This window comes from Urocampus carinirostris, chromosome 8 (assembly GCF_059441175.1).
Source record: "Urocampus carinirostris isolate Australia breed hairy pipefish chromosome 8, RoL_Ucar_1.0, whole genome shotgun sequence".
NCBI lineage: Eukaryota > Metazoa > Chordata > Actinopteri > Syngnathiformes > Syngnathidae > Urocampus > Urocampus carinirostris.
The window spans coordinates 7,258,993-7,279,733 of record NC_142356.1 but is presented as its reverse complement, the minus strand read 5'-3'; the positions used below and the strand labels follow the sequence as shown (position 1 = coordinate 7,279,733).

The window sequence follows — 20,741 nt, the reverse complement described above, 5'->3', positions numbered from 1 at the left end:
CATCATTCGGAAGGTTAAAGTCTTGGGATTCAAGAAATGCCAACCATTCCTTAGTTTCTATTTTCTTTTTCGCTCGCAACTTTACTGTGCATATGACAATAAACACTTGGAATTGAGTTTAATTTAAAAATAGACACTCCATTCCATCCATTATCTGCACCGCTTATCACAGAAACATCGAGTTCAGTCTGAAACAAGATACAGGGAAAATATATAGCCGGAGTAGCTCACCGAAGTCCTTGTGTTCATAATAATGTGCAGCCGTGGTCCTCTTATATCCGTGAGTTTAGTAAATCCAGGAGAATAAAATATTTACAAATACAGAATAGTAAAAAATGCTTTCTGTATGCCGTCAACCACGTGATATACACATTCATCTTTTTCGGCCAATTGCAGGCTTTGTTTTGCCGCTTCAGCCTATGCCAGCCTGTAAATGATAAAAAGGATCCGCCCCTTGACCTCCGAATAACTTTAGCCAATAGTGATGGATTCAAATGATGATTGACACATTGGTTAGCCAATGAAACGCCGGTAAATAAATCCCAGCATACACCGCGGACTACTTGGCGTTCGGGGGAAAATCGAGTCGGCGGCTGCAAGTTAGTTGGAAGACTTTGCGACTTAATATTGATCCATAAATAAGGCGCACTGTAGTATAAGGCACATGGTCAGCTTTTGAAAAAAATAAAGACTTTTAGGTGCGCCTTATAGTGCGGAAAATACGGTACCTTAAATTCTAGTCTGCAGAGCACATCTGGTTAACTCATTCAGTGCCATACGTACAAATAGTGTTTCAGAAGCAATGTCCCGAAGTGCCAAAGCCTATCAGTGAGTATCAAGCCTCTATGAATGATTTCAGTGGGTTAAATCGCCATAAGATTTCATGATTACTGATTCGGGTCACCAACAGCGGCGGGACCTAATTGGCTGTTGGACTCTTTTTAAACTCCCGTCCTCCGAAAGGAACCCGTCAGACCGTCTGCGAACCTATGCTCTCCGCTAGGCAAGCTTTTGTACTCTCCGACATTATCCTGCCCTGTATTCCTGCCTGATACCTGTTGCCGACCTTCTTTTGGACCCGTTTCTGCTTTTGCTCCTCTGTCCCGGCCATCGACCTGTTTTACCCTGTTTCCTACTCAGTGTTCCCTCAAAGCTGCGCACGTGCGCAATTGCGCACTGCTCACACATTCTCACAAGAAAATCTAGCCAGCGCACAAAAATGAGGGCTCGAAATTACTAATTAAGAAGCGAATTAAGTCAAAGTTACAGTGCATGAAGGTAAAAATACACGGGTTCCCCTGACGTTGTGTCCTAAATGCGGTATTTGGAAGTCGAGTCGAAGTAGAACAAAGTTGAGTAAAGAATTTGTCGAGAACGGGCTTCTTCGGCTCGGCTCACTAAAAGGAACCGGCTCCTTTGGGTCCAAAACGGCTCTTCAGGTTGTTTTTGCTTCTTTAATCCCAACAAAAAGCCAGTGGCTCAGAAGGTAGAGCGCTCGTCTTGGGATCAAGAGATCGCAGTTCGAATCCCGGCTCCTCCGTGTTACATGTCGAAGTGTCCTTGGGTAAGACACTGAACCCCTAATACCGCCAATAAGCAGGTTAGAGCCTTACATGGCTGCACGGCCGCTATTGGGAAATGTGAAGCACACTGTAAAGCGCTTTGGGAAGTCTAGACTTGAAAAGCGCTATATAAATGCAGATCATTTCATTTCATTTTTCCACACATCGAGAAAGCCCCCACTTCCTAGTCTTACTTCCTGTAGTATCCAAGTGGTGTTTAGCGGGCCCCGCATGGCGAGTATAGACGTAGTGAAGCAGTGTGGTCAGAGTAGCGAAAATATGGATAAGTACAGACTGTTAACGCTTCAAGCTTCTTTTCATTCTAAAAATATGACAAAGTCCCTTCTCATCGTCGAGGAAAAGAGGGATGACGTTTCGTGTATCGCCGTGGGGACTGACATTGTGTGATCACGTCACCGGAAACATCGGGCATTGACAGTTGCTGCATCATTCATGCATGAGATCATTGTTTAGATCACAGGTGTCAAACAGGCGGCCCGCGGGCCAGATCAGGCCCGCTAAGGGATTGAATCCGGCCCGCGAGACAACACTCAGAGAAGCGCAAGAGAAAAACACGCTGCAAGTTGAAATATGTCAACTTGATGAAGCCAGGTGCCTCTCACAAAGACACTGTACTTGTATTTATTTCTCTCTTTTTCCTTCTCTCTTTTCTTTTCCACTCTGTGTCTCTCTTTTTCTCTTCCTTTGTTGCTCTTTGTCTCTTCCTCTCTCTGTGTCTTTTAACCTCTTATCCTCTAACTTCCTTTTTTCCTTTTCTCTTTCTCTCTTCATACCCTTCGTGCTTTCTTTTCTATTTCTCTTTGGATTTCTTTCTTCCTCTCCCTTTCTTTTCCCCCTCACTCACGATCTTTTGTTTCTCACGCTCTCTCCCTCTCTCTTTTTCTTTCTTTGTCCCGCCCTCTCTCCTTTTCCCTCCCTCTTTCTCTTATCTCTTTTTCTCTTTTTCTTTCTCTGAGTTTGACACCCCTGGTTTAGATATAAAGCACCAAAGTGAAAATTCTCAGAGGTTTTCTTAGAATATTTTAACGAAACTTAACAATGTTCCACTGTTGTTTACTAAACATAGTAAAAGCTAGTAACATGTTTTTCTAATGAAATAGGAGGGTCCAAGCTTTTATTTGATATGTCCTAGGCCTATATACCGTAGATACAGGACTAAGTATTCCGTAGGCCGTCAAAAATGAGTAAAAATGGAAAAAATTAGGAAGCACCTTTTTTGATTTGAGAGAAACATCAGCTTTGAATGTGTTAAAAGCCGCATGCTAAAATTTAAGATCAAAACTCATGATCATGTGACCATTCAAGATGGAAACAATCGGCATGTTTACGAAAACCATATTGTGGAGAATAGTGCCAAATTGCAATACAAACGCGTTTTTTTCTGCTGTTGTCATTGAGAGTTTACCTTGCGACAGACCCAAATTGCATTCGCTTGTCATCGTTCCTGGAGGATTAAAGGAAACGCCAGCGACCTGACAATGACTCAGATTATAATACATAAAAAGAACCGGATCGTTTTTGATAGATAACTTCCAAAGGTTTTCAATTTGGATGTATCATTTGAGGACTTCATTTGTGGATGAAGAAGGTGAAATATTTTGGGTACGTTGTTAATATTGAATAGTACAGTCAAACCCCCCGTTTTGTTCCTGTTATGAATAAAATAAAAACGGTGACCAAAACATCAACTATTTTTTCCTCTAGAATGGCGTTATAAATGTATTCTTATCTCACCATGTATTTGATCTAAGTAGACCCCTTATATTTCATCATAATGAACAACACTAAAGAAACATTGCTTTGACACAATGACAGGTAGTCTGTGTAAAGCATATATAGCAGTGTCAATTTATTTTTCTCCACCGAAAATTTCAAAATATAGCCATTAGTAGCTAAAATCCTGGAAACAAAAGTGAGTGCACCCTTAAGTAAAAGTTCCTGAAGGTTAATATTTTGTGTGGCACCATAATTTTGCAGAACCACTTGAATCCTGCTGGCCATGGATTTCCCCAAAGTCTCACAAATTGCTACTGTAATGCTCTTCCACTTCTCTATGATAATATGACTGAGCTGGAGGATTTTCAAGATCTTGTGCTTCTCCATCTTCTGCTTGAGGACACCCCAAGGATGTTCTATTGGGTTTAGATCTGGAGACATGCTTGGCTAATCCATCCCCTTTAGAAAAGCCTTTGTCATCTTAGAAGTTTATTTAGGGTCATTCTCAGGCTGGAACATGAATAACCTATATTTTCTGTTGATAATATGTGTATTATTTACCCTCATGTAGGTTTTAGATGAGGGGATGGTGTCATAATAGTCTGTAATAAAAGTTTGCAATAGTATTTGATCTGTCCAGCCCTTTGAGACTCTTTGTGATTAAGGGCTATACAAATAAACTTGACTGGACTTGACCCAATTTCTGGAGAAAGGGCATCATCCTCTCATCCAGTGTTTCACAGCAAATCCTTGAGTTTGTGTTTCCCTTAATGAAATGCAAATCCCCAACTTCAGTATCACCCATGCAGCCCCAAACCATGACATTCCCAACACCATGCTTGACGTGAGGCACGACACAAACATGTTTGTACTGCCGCCATCTGAGCTAAATCAATTCATCTTTGTCTCATCAGACCACGGAATTTATTTCCAGTAAGCCATTACATTTGTTGATATACCTCTTTTCATGGTGTCAAATAGATGTTTCTTCAAACGTTATAATGAAATCTCTGCAGAAATGTGAGGGGTCTACTCAATTTTGTGACATACCGTGGACCAGTGTTCCTGCTAAGCTGCGCGCGTGCGCAATTGCGCACTGCTCGCACATTCTCAGCACACAAGAAAATCGAGCCAGCGCACAAAAATGAGGGCTCAAAATGACTCATTAAGAAGCGACTTAAGTCAAAGTTACAGTGCATGAAGGTAAAAATACACGGGTTCCCCCGACGTTGTGTCCTAAATGCGGTATTTGGAAGTCGAGTCGAAGTAGAACAAAGTTGAGTAAAGAATTTGTCGAGAATGGGCTTCTTCGGCTCGGCTCACTAAAAGGAACCGGCTATTTCGGGTCCTAAACGGCTCTTCGGATTGTTTTTGCTTCTTTAATCCCAACATGACCAAATATGATGTAAAACTATGCACAAAATGACTTAAAAGAAGGGGGGAATAGAACAAAAAAGAAAAAAATACTAAAATGAAAAAGTAGTGAAAAGCTGAGGAAAAAAAGAAACAAAAGGAAGAGAAAAAAAGAAGGAAAAATTTAGAAAGAAGCCAGAAAAAAAGAAAAGTAAGAAACGTAGGGGGGCAGCACAGCGGCGCAGTGGTTAGCGCTTGTGCGGCACAGTTCATGTCATGGGAACCTGGCGTGGGTTCAAATCCAGCTCCAGACTTCCTGTGCGGAGTTTGTATGTTCTCCCCGTGCTTGCGTGGGTTTCCTCCGGGCACTCCGGTTTCCTCCCACATTCCAAAAACATGCATTTCAGGTAAATTGGCCGGTCCAAATTGTCCCTAGGTGTGAATGAGCGAATGAGTTGTCTGTCCCTGTGTGCCCTGCGATTGGCTGGCAACCAGTTCAGAGTGTCCCCTGCCCGCTGCCCGGAGATGGCTAGGATGGGCTCCAGCCCCCCCGCGACCCTAATGAGGATAAGCGGTACGGCTAATGAGATGAGATGAGATATACGTGTATCAACTAGCTGCAGTGTCAATAGTCCATGAAGTATGCTGTCCAGGTCACTCTATCTCATCCATCCATCAAAGCTTGCCCCCATTTCCTCCTCCCGCCTCCGAGCCGTAAAGCTCGTCGGATCATCCCTGAGTGGGCGTGTCCCTCTCAAAGACCGCCGGACGGATGCGGCTACCGTTGCCGTGGCGACAACATCCCGGCAAGGATGAAAGCTTAATAAGAACGCCCGAGATGTAGTGGAGTGTGAAAGGAGTGGAACGGCGGCAATTTGCCGGCGCTGGTATCATCTGACCGACGAGATGCACGATTACGCTACGTGACCGATCGTGACCAGACTGTTTCGTTTCGTATCGTAGTCCGAATCTAAAAACCTTGTTTCGTTCCCTATTTCTTCTGATTGGCGTGAGTTTAAGTAGCCTTTGCCCTGCCCTCTTATTCACACATGCTAACGTAGCACAGCTAAGGCTACAGATAGACAAAGTCCATCTATCCATCCATTATCTGCACCGCTTATCCTCAGTAGGGTCACGGGGGTGCTGGAGCCCATCCCAGCTATCTTCAGGCAGTGGGCAGGGGACACCCTGAACTGGTTGCCAGCCAGTCGCAGGGCACACAGGGACAATATGGACCAGCCAATTCACCTGACATGCGTGTTTTTGGAAGGTGGGAGGAAACCCACCCAAGCACGGGGAGAACATGCAAACTCCACACAGGAGGTTTGATCTCATGACCTCAGAACCGTGCTGCCCTTTCAAGAATAAATACGTTTTAATTTAATTCATTCTTTGAATCGCTTCAACAAAAAAAGATGAATTATTTATGAAATAATATATTTGTCACTATATTCAACTACAAATTACGGTTATTTGTCACGGTTGCCATGGCGCCCAATCGCGACTCATTAACAGATTGGTTTAAGCTCAGTGCGCTCTCTCTTAGTTTTGTCAGTCCGTCAACGAACTTCTGCCCCGCAAGACGTGGATTTCGGCACGGTCCTGTTTTCCTGTAGGTATTTCCTGTCCTGTATTGTTCCCGTTTATTTTGTCCTGTTTAATTTCGGTTTCCAGTTTTGTTTCCGTCTATTTTATTCCTGTTTATTATTTTCTCCAGCTTTCGTTCCCGTCTAATTTGTTGTAAATGTTTTTGGAATGTGGGAGGAAACTGGAGTGCCCGGAGGAAACCTACACAAGAACGGGGAGAACATGCAAACTCCACACAGGAGGTTCGATCTCATGACCTCAGAACTGTGTCGCACACGTGCTAACCACTGCGCCGCCGTCCTGCCCCATAGACAAAGTCCTTTTTCCAAATTTAAAATCGTTATCGTTTTTGCCTATTTCTTTAGATTTTTAAAAAAAATCTAAATACTCTGGCTTCAAACATTTTCAGCCAATAGTGACCGATTCAAATGATGATCGACACATTGGTTGGCCGACGAAATCCCCAACATAATTTTATGTAATTTTTTCCCGGGATGCATTCAAATCAGAGCCAAAACAAATGTGCGTAAATCCAACCTGGGGATCCATTTTAAGTGTGAAAAATCCTGGACTTCTAGAAAGAGAAGTCAAACATTTACAACTCTTTCACAATGTCTAAAAAATTGGCGAAAGTAAAATACACATTTGCAAAGGTTTTAGTGTTGTAAATGGGTTGTCTCTAAATGCCCACTTTTGGAAACACCTAGACACACCCTTAGAGGAATGTGTAAAATACAATGTTTAGTTTTTCAGATTTGGATCAAATTCGACCTGGGACCAGGTAAGGCTTCAAGCTATTGTCCCAGCTATTTTCCAGCTAAGATGCTCATGCTACATTCTTTTTAAGGCATTTATTGGTAATAGTGTATTTTTATGCTGACACTAGCAACATTAGCAAGTAGCATTTCTGAAACAGTTGCTAGCCATAACAGCTGGATTTGCCCAAAAGGTTACTAAATACTTAGTTATATTTTTAGCGTTTCTGGAATTCTCAAACCTGAAATAATTGCCTTTTTATGATGACGTTAACTACGTTAGCCACTAGCATGGCTGAAATGCTCTTTACAGTTCGGCTAAAGACACGGTCATTAGCATTAGTAGGTAGAATTGCGGATACTAGGATTAGTGTCGCTAATGCTCACCTGCAACAGTGTTGACTATCTAAAAAAAAAAAGAACATTTAATTAAATTCAATATAATTTGGAGCGCCAATATTTATAACTTATATTTTGTATGTAAGGTTGGGTAGGTTTACTTTTACTGGATTACTTTCAATGACTTTTGGATTACTCCAATACCAAATATGCTAATAAAAGACAAAAGAAACTAAATAGGAATGAAATGACTAAATTTTGTAAAGGCTTGGGGAGTAACGGAATACATGGAACGACAAAAATGACGTTTTTTTATGTTCGTTTTGCCGGAGATCAAAGCCAGGAGAGAAAGCTTACCACGTGTTGTGAGTCATCATTGTATTCATATTTATTTTCTTTTGTCTTTTATTAGCATATTTGGTATTGGAGTAATCCAAAAGTAATTGAAAGTAATCCAGTTAAAGTAACTCTACCCAACCCTGCATTTCATGTTAGTTTTGCCGGAGATCAAAGAGATCAAAGCCAGGAGAGAAAGCTTACCACGTGTTGTGAGTCATCATTTTATTCATATTTAGTTTCTTTTGTCTTTTATTAGCATATTTGGTATTGGAGTCATCCAAAAGTAATTGAAAGTAATCCAGTTAAAGTAACTCTACCCAACCCTGCATTTCATGTTAGTTTTGCCGGAGATCAAAGAGATCAAAGCCAGGAGAGAAAGCTTACCACGTGTTGTGAGTCATCATTTTATTCATATTTAGTTTCTTTTGTCTTTTATTAGCATATTTGGTATTGGAGTAATCCAAAAGTAATTGAAAGTAATCAAGTTAAAGTAACTCTACCCAACCCTGCATTTCATGTTAGTTTTGCCGGAGATCAAAGAGATCAAAGCCAGGAGAGAAAGCTTACCACGTGTTGTGAGTCATCATTTTATTCATATTTAGTTTCTTTTGTCTTTTATTAGCATATTTGGTATTGGAGTAATCCAAAAGTAATTGAAAGTAATCAAGTTAAAGTAACTCTACCCAACCCTGCATTTCATGTTAGTTTTGCCGGAGATCAAAGAGATCAAAGCCAGGAGAGAAAGCTTACCACGTGTTGTGAGTCATCATTTTATTCATATTTAGTTTCTTTTGTCTTTTATTAGCATATTTGGTATTGGAGTAATCCAAAAGTAATTGAAAGTAATCAGGTTAAAGTAACTCTACCCAACCCTGCATTTCATGTTAGTTTTGCCGGAGATCAAAGAGATCAAAGCCAGGAGAGAAAGCTTACCACGTGTTGTGAGTCATCATTTTATTCATATTTAGTTTCTTTTGTCTTTTATTAGCATATTTGGTATTGGAGTAATCCAAAAGTAATTGAAAGTAATCCAGTGAAAGTAACCCTACCCAACCCTGCATTTTATGTTAGTTTTGCCGGGGATCAAAGAGATCAAAGCCAGGAGAGAAAGCTTACCACGTGTTGTGAGTCATAATTGTATTCATATCTAGTTTCTTTTGTCTTTTAATAGCATATTTGGTATTGGAGTAATCCAAAAGTAATTGAAAGTAATCAAGTTAAAGTAACCCTACCAAACCCTGCATTTTATGTTCGTTTTGCCAGAGATCAAAGAGATCAAAGCCAGGAGAGAAAGCTTACCACGTGTTGTGAGTCATAATTGTATTCATATCTAGTTTCTTTTGTCTTTTAATAGCATATTTGGTATTGGAGTAATCCAAAAGTAATTGAAAGTAATCAAGTTAAAGTAACCCTACCAAACCCTGCATTTTATGTTCGTTTTGCCAGAGATCAAAGAGATCAAAGCCAGGAGAGAAAGCTTACCACGTGTTGTGAGTCATCATTGTATTCATATCTAGTTTCTTTTGTCTTTTATTAGCATATTTGGTATTGGAGTAATCCAAAAGTAATTGAAAGTAATCAGGTTAAAGTAACTCTACCCAACCCTGCATTTCATGTTAGTTTTGCCGGAGATCAAAGAGATCAAAGCCAGGAGAGAAAGCTTACCACGTGTTGTGAGTCATCATTTTATTCATATTTAGTTTCTTTTGTCTTTTATTAGCATATTTGGTATTGGAGTAATCCAAAAGTAATTGAAAGTAATCCAGTGAAAGTAACCCTACCCAACCCTGCATTTTATGTTAGTTTTGCCGGGGATCAAAGAGATCAAAGCCAGGAGAGAAAGCTCACCACGTGTTGTGAGTCATAATTGTATTCATATTTAGTTTCTTTTGTCTTTTATTAGCATATTTGGTATTGGAGTAATCCAAAAGTAACTGAAATTAATCCAGTTAAAGTAACCCTACCAAACCCTGCATTTTATGTTCGTTTTGCCAGAGATCAAAGAGATCAAAGCCAGGAGAGAAAGCTTACCACGTGTTGTGAGTCATAATTGTATTCATATCTAGTTTCTTTTGTCTTTTAATAGCATATTTGGTATTGGAGTAATCCAAAAGTAATTGAAAGTAATCAAGTTAAAGTAACCCTACCAAACCCTGCATTTTATGTTCGTTTTGCCAGAGATCAAAGAGATCAAAGCCAGGAGAGAAAGCTTACCACGTGTTGTGAGTCATAATTGTATTCATATCTAGTTTCTTTTGTCTTTTAATAGCATATTTGGTATTGGAGTAATCCAAAAGTAATTGAAAGTAATCAAGTTAAAGTAACCCTACCAAACCCTGCATTTTATGTTCGTTTTGCCAGAGATCAAAGAGATCAAAGCCAGGAGAGAAAGCTTACCACGTGTTGTGAGTCATAATTGTATTCATATCTAGTTTCTTTTGTCTTTTATTAGCATATTTGGTATTGGAGTAATCCAAAAGTAATTGAAAGTAATCAAGTTAAAGTAACCCTACCCAACCCTGTTTGTATGGATATTTTTGTTGTTCCCGTCTTCCGTGATGTCATATTTGGCCTGACGAGACTCGGTAGCCTTTATAAGTAATTGACAAAGTGTAAATAATACATGAGGAGAAGAAGATATGGAATTATTCATGAAACGTACTGTATGCCGCATGCAATATATAGCTCGCTGCAGGGACGTAAAGAATATTCTATTTCCTCACTTGAACTCCAGTTTCACATTTCAGCTATTCCGATTCTGAACAATGGCGGTTTATGCTTCCGCTATTGTTAAGTTTGGGAAATAATCTTGGTTTGATTCACTTAAACTGGTACTTTTTGGATAAATTAAATTCGACGAATAAATTATTCGTATTTTTGCTTTTATGAAAAAAAATATAAGGCTTGTTGAACAAAACAAAAAAATATATAAAAAGTACGGTCACGGAAAAAAAACTAGAAAAATAGACAAGGGATGGTGCGTTCATGTGCATGATAATAACTATTATCATGACTATTATTTTTGTTGTTGTCATTATTTTCATTAACAACTATATGAATATCCTTATTGTTAAACATTATAACTGTTATTATATTACTGTCCCCATTATATTATGTAAATGTTTTACAATCTAGGTCTATATTTAAAAAACAATAAGGTGAATAAATATGTTGGCGATGATAGTGAAAACTAAATAGAGATAAAATCACATAGAGATAACTTTTAATAAGACCACAAAACAGATATGGTTGCAAAACTCATAGTTAGGGCAGACAAGTGGGAGCTTGATGGTGGAGGCTTCAGGCTCAAGCTCAAATGTCTCGTCTTTTTAATGCGCAGTTTAGGACACTTAGCAATGGAGGTCCTGCTACTTTTTTCACAACTTCCATTCATTATTATTTCTATCCATCTTTCACTCCTCCATCCATCCATCAATTATTACTTCCATCCATCTTGCTCCATCCATCTTTTATTCCTCCTATCCACCATTCATTCCTTCTTTTCACCCCTCTGTTCTTCCATCTATTCATCCATTCATCCTACCTACTTGCAACCCTCCCTTCCTCCATTCATTCATCATTCATCCACCCATTTGTATATCCATTTTTCACATCTTCCATCCATTCTTCCTTCCATTCATCTTGCTCCGTCCAATCTTTAGTCCTTCCATCATCATTCCTTCCTTCTTTTCACCCATCCATTCTTCCATCCATTCATCCTTTCATACATTCATCCTACCTACCTGCAACTCTACCTTTCTCCATCAATCCATTTGTAAATTCGTTTTCCACGTCTTCCATCCATTCTTTCTTCCATCCATCTTGCTCCATCCATCCTTTAGTCATTCCATCCATCATTCCTTCCTTCTTTTCACCCATCTGTTCTTCCATCCATTCATCCTTTCATCCATTCATCCTACCTGCCTGAAACCCTCCCTTCCTCCATCCATTCATCCATCCATCCACCCATTTGTATATCCGTTTTTCATGTCTTCCATCCATTATTCCTTCCATCCATCTTGCTCCATTCATCCTTTATTCCTTCTATCCATCATTCATTCCTTCTTTTCACCCATCCGTTCTTCCTTTCATTTATCCATTCATCCTTTCATCCTACCTACAACCCTCCCTGCCTCCATCCATCCATTCATCCACCCAGTTGTAAATTTGTTTTTCACGTCTTCCATCCATCCTTTATTCCTTCTATCCACCATTCATTCCTTCTTTTCACCCATCTGTTCTTCCATCCATTCATCCTTTCATTCATTCATCCAACCAACCTGCAACCCTCCCTTCCTCCATCCATCCATCATTCATCCACCCATTTGTATATCCATTTTCCACATCTTCCATCCATTATTCCTTCCATCCTTCTTGCTCCATCCATCCTTTATTCCTTCTATCCATCATTCATTCCTTCTTTTCACCTGTCGTTCTTGCTTTCATTCATCCATTCATCTTTTCATCCATTCATCCTACTCACTTGCAACCCTCCCTTCCTCCATCCTTCCATCCATCCATCCATCCATCCATCTACCCATTTGTAAATTTGTTTTTCATGTCTTCCATCCATTATTCCTTCCATCCATCCTCTATTCCTTCTATCCATCATTCATTCCTTCTTTTCACCCATCCGTTCTTCCTTTCATTCATCTATTCATCTTTTCATCCTTTTATTCATTCATCCATTTATCCTTTCATTCAATCATCCACCCATTTGTAAATTCGTTTTTTCCTGTCTTCCATCCATTGTTCCTTCCATCCATCCTTTATTCCTTCTATCTATCATTCATTCCTTCTTTTCACCCATCCATTTGTCCTTTCATTCATCCATCCATCTTTTCATCCATTCATCCTACCTACTTGCAACCCTCCCTTCTTCCATCCATCCACCCTTTTGTAAATTCATTTTTCACATCTTCCATCCATCATTGCTTCTATCCATCTTCCTTCATCTATCCTTTATTTCTTCCATTCATCATTCATTTCTTCTTTTCACCCATCCGTTCTTCCTTTCATTCATTCTTTCATCATTTTATTCATTCATTCATTTACCCTCTCATCCATTCATCCACCCATTTGTAAATTTGTTTTTCACGTCTTCCATCCATTATTCCTTCCATCCATCCTCTATTCCTTCTATCCATCATTCATTCCTTCTTTTCACCCATCCGTTCTTCCTTTCATTCATCTATTCATCTTTTCATCCTTTTATTCATTCATCCATTTATCCTTTCATTCAATCATCCACCCATTTGTAAATTCGTTTTTTCCTGTCTTCCATCCATTGTTCCTTCCATCCATCCTTTATTCCTTCTATCTATCATTCATTCCTTCTTTTCACCCATCCGTTTGTCCTTTCATTCATCCATCCATCTTTTCATCCATTCATCCTACCTACTTGCAACCCTCCCTTCTTCCATCCATCCACCCTTTTGTAAATTCATTTTTCACATCTTCCATCCATCATTGCTTCTATCCATCTTCCTTCATCTATCCTTTATTTCTTCCATTCATCATTCATTTCTTCTTTTCACCCATCCGTTCTTCCTTTCATTCATTCTTTCATCGTTTTATTCATTCATTCATTTACCCTCTCATCCATTCATCCACCCATTTGTAAATTCGTTTTTCACGTCTTCCATCCATCATTTCTTCCATCCATCTTTTATTCCTTCTATCTATCATTCATTCCTTCTTTTCACCCATCCGTTCTTCCTTTCATTTATTCATTCATCTTTTCATCCTTTCATTCATTCACCCATTTATCCTTTCATCCTCCATGCAACCCTACCTTCCTCCTTCCTTCAATCCATCCATCCATCCGTCCATCCGTGTCAGTGGACAGTACTGACCTGTTTGGGCTTGAACGGCGGCTGTATCTCCTTGTTCTGCAGGCGTTCCCAGTCGATTCTTCGGAAGAAAGCGTGTTCCTTCACGTCTCGCTCGCCTTCCTGGCCGCAACCCAGACGCTTGGACGGATGCTTGGTCATCAGCTGCTCCGAGACAAGACGGACATGTTTTACTTTTTAGTACAATGTGGGGAAGCAGGGAAAATCGGGTACAGTCAATACAAAGCTTTAGAATAATAGAATTAGGCCAATATAGACGCAGGTGGGCGCTCTCCAGCCACTCCCCCGAGGTTGCCATCCTCTCGTCTAGGGGGAAAATGGTGTGCCGGATCCTTACAACTCATTTTCTGAGCTCAACTTTAAAAGTTGGTTTAAACTCGTGATGTTGTCGACACGGAGCGAGACACTTTGTTCCGATAGTTTGCGCGCATGACCTGGTTTGAGCCAATGTACAGTTCTGCTGCCCTAGAGACCCCGTATCCCCAGATGCGCTCACTCTCTCTCTCGTCTAGATGAAGCTGAGAAGAATTTATTGATGCTCACATAAATGGAAAAAAAAGATCATTTTGCAGACTTTTAGTGTTATTTTTCTTTTCAATGATAATCCATCCATCTATTATCTGCACCACTTATCCTCAGTAGGGTCGCGGGAGTGCTGGAGCCCATCCCAGCTATCTTGGGGCAGTGGGCAGGGGACACAGGGACAGACAATTCGCTCATTCACACCTAAGGACAATTTGAACCGGCCAATTAACCTGACATGCATGTTTTTGGAAGGTGGGAGGAAACCCACCCAAGCCCGGGGAGAACATGCAAACTCCACACAGGAGGTTTGATCTCATGACCTCAGAACTGTGCCGCGCCGCCGTGTTGCCCTTTCAAAAATAAATAAGTTTTAATTTCATTCATTCATTTTTTGAATCGCTTCAACAAAAAAAGATGAATTATTTATGAAATCATATAAACTACAAATTACGGTTATTTGTCATGGTTGCAATGGCGCCCAATTGGCCCCGCCCTTGGGGCGCCAGATTGGCTCTCTTTTCAAGCTCAGTGCGCTCTCTCTTAGTTTTGTCAGTCCGTCAACTTCTGCCCCGCAAGACGCGGGTTTCGACACGGTTTCTGTAGGTATTTCCTGTTCTGTATTGTTCCCGTTTATTTTGTCCTGCTTAATTTCGGTTTCCAGTTTTGTTTCCGTCTATTTTTGTCCTGTTTATTATTCCGTCCAGTTTTCATTCCCGTCTAGTTTCTCCTGTTAATTTTTGATATTCTGATTCGTTGGCCGCGCCCGTGTGGCGCCAGCTGCGGCTCATTGACGGATTGGCTTTCCGTCTATTTAAGCTCAGTGCTCTAAGTCTTTGTCAGTCCGTCAACGAACCTCTGCCCCGCAAAACATGGGTTTTGACTGTGTTCGGTTCCCTGCCTGTGTTTCCTGTTCCGTATTGTTCCCGTCTATTTTGTCCCATTTAATATCGACCTTCAGTTTCGTTCCCGTCTAGTTTCTCCTGTTAATTTTCGATATCCTGATTCGTTATCTATCCTGTCTGTCCCTTCCTGTCCGGTATGGACCCCATCAATCCGATATCAACTCGGGCAATCGGAATCGGTCCCGTCGGTCTCTGGCTTCCTGTCTTTCCACGCCAGACCAGCTACCTTGTGTGAGAAACGTCACGCGTTTGGGTCCTGATCCCGCTCTGGTTCTTGACATTATTTGACTAGAAAAACAAGTTGTACTATATTTATTCATATTCTCATTGTAATATATTTTAATTGTTTCTTAAAAAATAGAATATTATAGAAATACATAAAATAAAAGAAAATAATTAATTCAATATTAAATACTGTATATACAAATATATATATATATATATATATTAAAAATTAATATTTGATATCCAAGCCATATTTAAGGGAATTTTATTAATATTCAGAATTTTCAAACTGTTATTTAACTAGATAAACAACTTTAAAAATTGTGAAATTATTAGCTTTTTTTAAATATGTTTTTTCTAATTTTATAATAAATACTATATAATATTGAATATCATATAGTTTATGTTCATTTTGAAAATAATACACAATATTAACAAAATGTATAATATACTTAGAAATGGAAAAAATAAAAAAATAACAAATAAGTCAAATTTAATATTTAATAAGCAATATTTTCCTTTTTTAAATGATATTCCACTCACCCCTTTGCAGATGGAAACAGCCTCTTTGGACAAAGACTTGGGGTAGGACACGTTGTGCTCCATAATGGACTGGAACAATTCGTCCTCGTCCTCTCCGTCAAAAGGAGGCTAAGGTGAGAAGGGCGACCATGTTGCAGATCCATTATCACTCGTCAACAGAATAGCATTACTTGTTCCGAGACCCCAAACAACCATTTGTTGCTGTGCAACGTGGGTGCGCGCACCCCTGAGGTTTGTTTTTTTCTTTTTCCCAACACATCAACAAAAAATTGGTATTATGGTGTATTATATTCTCTATTTTATTGGAGTTTAATACTACATAATACTACATATGTTTCTGATTTTACTGCATTGTAAATATGAATTGATAGTAAAAAATAAATCATGAAAATAAACTCACCTGTCCAGCTAGCATTTCATAGAGAAGGACTCCATAGGCCCACCAGTCTACAGAGCGGCTGTACGGCTGATAGGCGATAATCTGGGCAGAAAGAAAAAGCATAGAAATAAATTGCATATATATATTTGCACCGCATTATAGGTATTCTTTTTCTTATTTTATTATGTTTTTGAAGTATTATTCATTCATTTATTTTCCAGTTATATTTCCTGGCATGGCAAACGTTTTTAATATATCAGAAATATAGGTGATTATAATGCAATCATGTTGTCACGGTTGCCCATTGCCCTCACTTGGCCCCGCCTGTTTGGCACCAGCTTGCCTGATTGGTTTCCCTCCTATTTAAGCTCAGTGCTCTCACTCACCCCTTGTCAGTCCGTCAACGACCCTCTGCACCCGCAAGACGTGTGGTTTGACTCTGTTCGGTATCCTGCTTGTGAATCCTGTCTGGTATCGATCCCGTCTGTCTCATCCGGTCTGCTATCTTGCGCCAGTTTCCGGTATCAGGTATCGATCCCATCTGTCTCGTCCTGTTTGATATCTGACTCCAGTCCCCACTGTCTGGTATCGATCCTGTCTGTCTCGTCCTGTCTGATATCTGACTCTAGTCTCCAGTAGCGGGTATTGATCCCGTCTATCTCGTCTTGTTTGATATCTGACTCCAGTATCCAGGATCGATCCTGTCTGTCTCATCCTGTCTGAAATCTGACTCCAGTCTCCGGTATCAGGTATCGATCCCGTCTGTCTCGTCCTGTCTGATATCTTGCTACAGTCTCCGGTATCAGGTATCGATCCCGTCTGTCTCGTCCCGTTTGATATCTGACTCCAGTCCCCAGTGTCTGGTATCAATCCTGTCTGTCTCGTCCTGTCTGATATCTGACTCCAGTCTCCAGTAGCGGGTATTGATCCCGTCTGTCTCGTCCTGTCTGATATCTTGCTACAGTATCTGGTATCAGGTATTGATCCCGTCTGTCTCGACCTGTTTGATATCTGACTCCAGTCCCCAGTGTCTGGTATCAATCCCGTCTGTCTCGTCCTGTCTGATATCTTGCTACAGTCTCCGGTATCAGGTATCGATCCCGTCTGTCTCGTCCCGTTTGATATCTGACTCCAGTCCCCAGTGTCTGGTATCAATCCTGTCTGTCTCGTCCTGTCTGATATCTGACTCCAGTCTCCAGTAGCAGGTATTGATCCCGTCTATCTCGTCTTGTTTGATATCTGACTCCAGTATCCAGTATCGATCCTGTCTGTCTCGTCCTGTCTGAAATCTGACTCCAGTCTCCAGTAGCGGGTATTGATCCCGTCTATCTCGTCCTGTTTGATATCTGACTTGAGTCTCCAGTGTCTGGTATCAATCCTGTCTGTCTCGTCCTGTCTGATATCTTGCTACAGTCCCCAGTGTCTGGTATCAATCCCGTCTGTCTCGTCCTGTCTGATATCTTGCTACAGTCTCCGGTATCAGGTATCGATCCCGTCTGTCTCGTCCCGTTTGATATCTGACTCCAGTCCCCAGTGTCTGGTATCAATCCTGTCTGTCTCGTCCTGTCTGATATCTGACTCTAGTCTCCAGTAGCAAGTATTGATCCCGTCTATCTCGTCTTGTTTGATATCTGACTCCAGTATCCAGGATCGATCCTGTCTGTCTCGTCCTGTCTGAAATCTGACTCCAGTCTCCGGTATCAGGTATCGATCCCGTCTGTCTCGTCCTGTTTGATATCTGACTCCAGTCCCCAGTGTCTGGTATCGATCCTGTCTGTCTCGTCCTGTCTGATATCTGACTCTAGTCTCCAGTAGCAAGTATTGATCCCGTCTATCTCGTCTTGTTTGATATCTGACTCCAGTATCCAGTATCGATCCTGTCTGTCTCGTCCTGTCTGATATCTGACTCCAGTCTCCAGTAGCGGGTATTGATCCCGTCTGTCTCGTCCTGTCTGATATCTTGCTACAGTATCTGGTATCAGGTATTGATCCCGTCTGTCTCGACCTGTTTGATATCTGACTCCAGTCCCCAGTGTCTGGTATCAATCCCGTCTGTCTCGTCCTGTCTGATATCTTGCTACAGTCTCCGGTATCAGGTATCGATCCCGTCTGTCTCGTCCCGTTTGATATCTGACTCCAGTCCCCAGTGTCTGGTATCAATCCTGTCTGTCTCGTCCTGTCTGATATCTGACTCCAGTCCCCAGTGTCTGGTATCAATCCCGTCTGTCTCGTCCTGTCTGATATCTTGCTACAGTCTCCGGTATCAGGTATCGATCCCGTCTGTCTCGTCCCGTTTGATATCTGACTCCAGTCCCCAGTGTCTGGTATCAATCCTGTCTGTCTCGTCCTGTCTGATATCTGACTCCAGTCTCCAGTAGCAGGTATTGATCCCGTCTATCTCGTCTTGTTTGATATCTGACTCCAGTATCCAGTATCGATCCTGTCTGTCTCGTCCTGTCTGATATCTGACTCCAGTCTCCAGTAGCGGGTATTGATCCCGTCTGTCTCGTCCTGTCTGATATCTTGCTACAGTATCTGGTATCAGGTATTGATCCCGTCTGTCTCGACCTGTTTGATATCTGACTCCAGTCCCCAGTGTCTGGTATCAATCCCGTCTGTCTCGTCCTGTCTGATATCTTGCTACAGTCTCCGGTATCAGGTATCGATCCCGTCTGTCTCGTCCCGTTTGATATCTGACTCCAGTCCCCAGTGTCTGGTATCAATCCTGTCTGTCTCGTCCTGTCTGATATCTGACTCCAGTCTCCAGTAGCAGGTATTGATCCCGTCTATCTCGTCTTGTTTGATATCTGACTCCAGTATCCAGTATCGATCCTGTCTGTCTCGTCCTGTCTGAAATCTGACTCCAGTCTCCAGTAGCGGGTATTGATCCCGTCTATCTCGTCCTGTTTGATATCTGACTTGAGTCTCCAGTGTCTGGTATCAATCCTGTCTGTCTCGTCCTGTCTGATATCTTGCTACAGTCCCCAGTATCTGGTATCGATCCCGTCTGTCTCATGCTGTCTCATATCTTGCGCCAGTCTCCAGTATCTGGGATCGATCCTGTCTGTCTCGTCCTGTCTGATATCTTGCTACAGTCCCCAGTATCTGGTATCGATCCCGTCTGTCTCATGCTGTCTCATATCTTGCGCCAGTCTCCAGTATCAGGGATCGATCCTGTCTGTCTCGTCCTGTCTGATATCGGACTCCAGTCTCCAGTAGCGGGTATTGATCCCGTCTATCTCGTCCTGTTTGATATCTGACTCCAGTCTCTGGTATCAATCCTGTCTGTCTCGTCCTGTCTGATATCTTGCACCAGTCTCCGGTATCTGGTATCGATTCCGCCTGTCTCATTCTGTCTGATATCTTGCGCCAGTCTCCAGTATCCGGTATCAGTCCAGTCTGTCTCGTCCTGTCTGATATCTGACTCCAGTACCCAGTGTCTGGTATCGATCCCGTTTGTCTTGTCCTGTCTGATATCTGACTCCAGTCTCCAGTATCCGGTATCGATCCCGTCTGTCTCGTCCTGTCTGATATCTGACTCCAGTCTCAGTATCTGGTATCGATCCCGTCTGTCTGGTATCTGGTATCGATCCTGGCTGTCCCGTCCTGTCCGGTATAGACCCCGTCTGGTATCAATCCTGTCTGTCCGGTATCTGCTCGTGTATCTGATATCTCTGGCTTCCTGTTTTTCCACGCCGGACTTCTGTCTTACTTCTTCTACCCAGTGATCGCCACATCACTGGCATTTGCGTTCACGCGCATGACTGCCCCACTCCCGTGAAATAAAGCTTGTGTGAAAACGTTACGCATCTGGGTCCTCCTCCCGTTTGGTTCTGACATGTATCTTTTTTTTTTTTTTTTAATAAAATGATCCAGTATAGCTCATTTTAAGAATCTTATCCCAAAATGTATAAGACTATTGTATTCTTAACTGGAAAATAGGTAAAAAAAGAAAAAAAAATAGAAATTAAAAAAATATATATATATGTATTTTTCCAATAAAAAATGTAAATTTTGCAAATTTACTTTTGCAAAATATGAGAAAATTACATGTGTGTATATATATTTACGTTAATTTATTTTATTTTATTTCTTTTTTATAAAACTTTAGCCCACCCAAAAAGCCCCGTGTTACCCCCATTTTAAAACATCGAATATTCATTCATGATTTCTTTTAACTCATATATTTTTTTAAGGGGCAGCAGTTTGTGCGGAGTTTGTATGTTCTCCCCGTGCTTCATGGGTTTCCTCCGGGCACTCCGGTTTCCTCCCACATTCCAAAAACATGCATTTCAGGTGAATTGGCCGGTCCAAATTGTCCCTAGGTGTGAATGAGCGAATGAGTTGTCTGTCCCCGTGTGCCTTGCGATTGGCTGGCGACCAGTTCAGGGTGTCCCCTGCCCACTGCCCGATGATTGCTGGGATGGGCTCCAGCCCCCCCGCGACCCTAATGAGGATGAGCGGTACGGCTAATGAGATGAGATGAGATATATATATATATATATATATATATATATATATACATATATACAATTTTAAATACGTTATTATACACATATATAATAATATACTTCATAATCCATTTTTTAATTCAAGTACATTTTTTGATAATAAATATTATTATAACGGTCCGAATGCTAACA

General features: G+C 41.1%; 1 protein-coding gene across 1 annotated transcript in view; it reads right to left on the bottom strand.

Moving 5' to 3' along the window:
• prkcaa (protein kinase C, alpha, a) overlaps positions 1-20,741 on the bottom strand; it is a 139,686-nt gene that overhangs the window by 8,117 nt on the left and 110,828 nt on the right. Inside the window, exons 14-16 of the mRNA XM_088341475.1 lie at positions 16,120-16,200; positions 15,720-15,827; positions 13,528-13,668 (exon numbers count right to left, since the gene is read on the bottom strand). Coding sequence (XP_088197601.1) covers positions 13,528-13,668; positions 15,720-15,827; positions 16,120-16,200 — 330 coding nt within the window. The remainder of the gene's footprint in view (positions 1-13,527; positions 13,669-15,719; positions 15,828-16,119; positions 16,201-20,741) is intronic.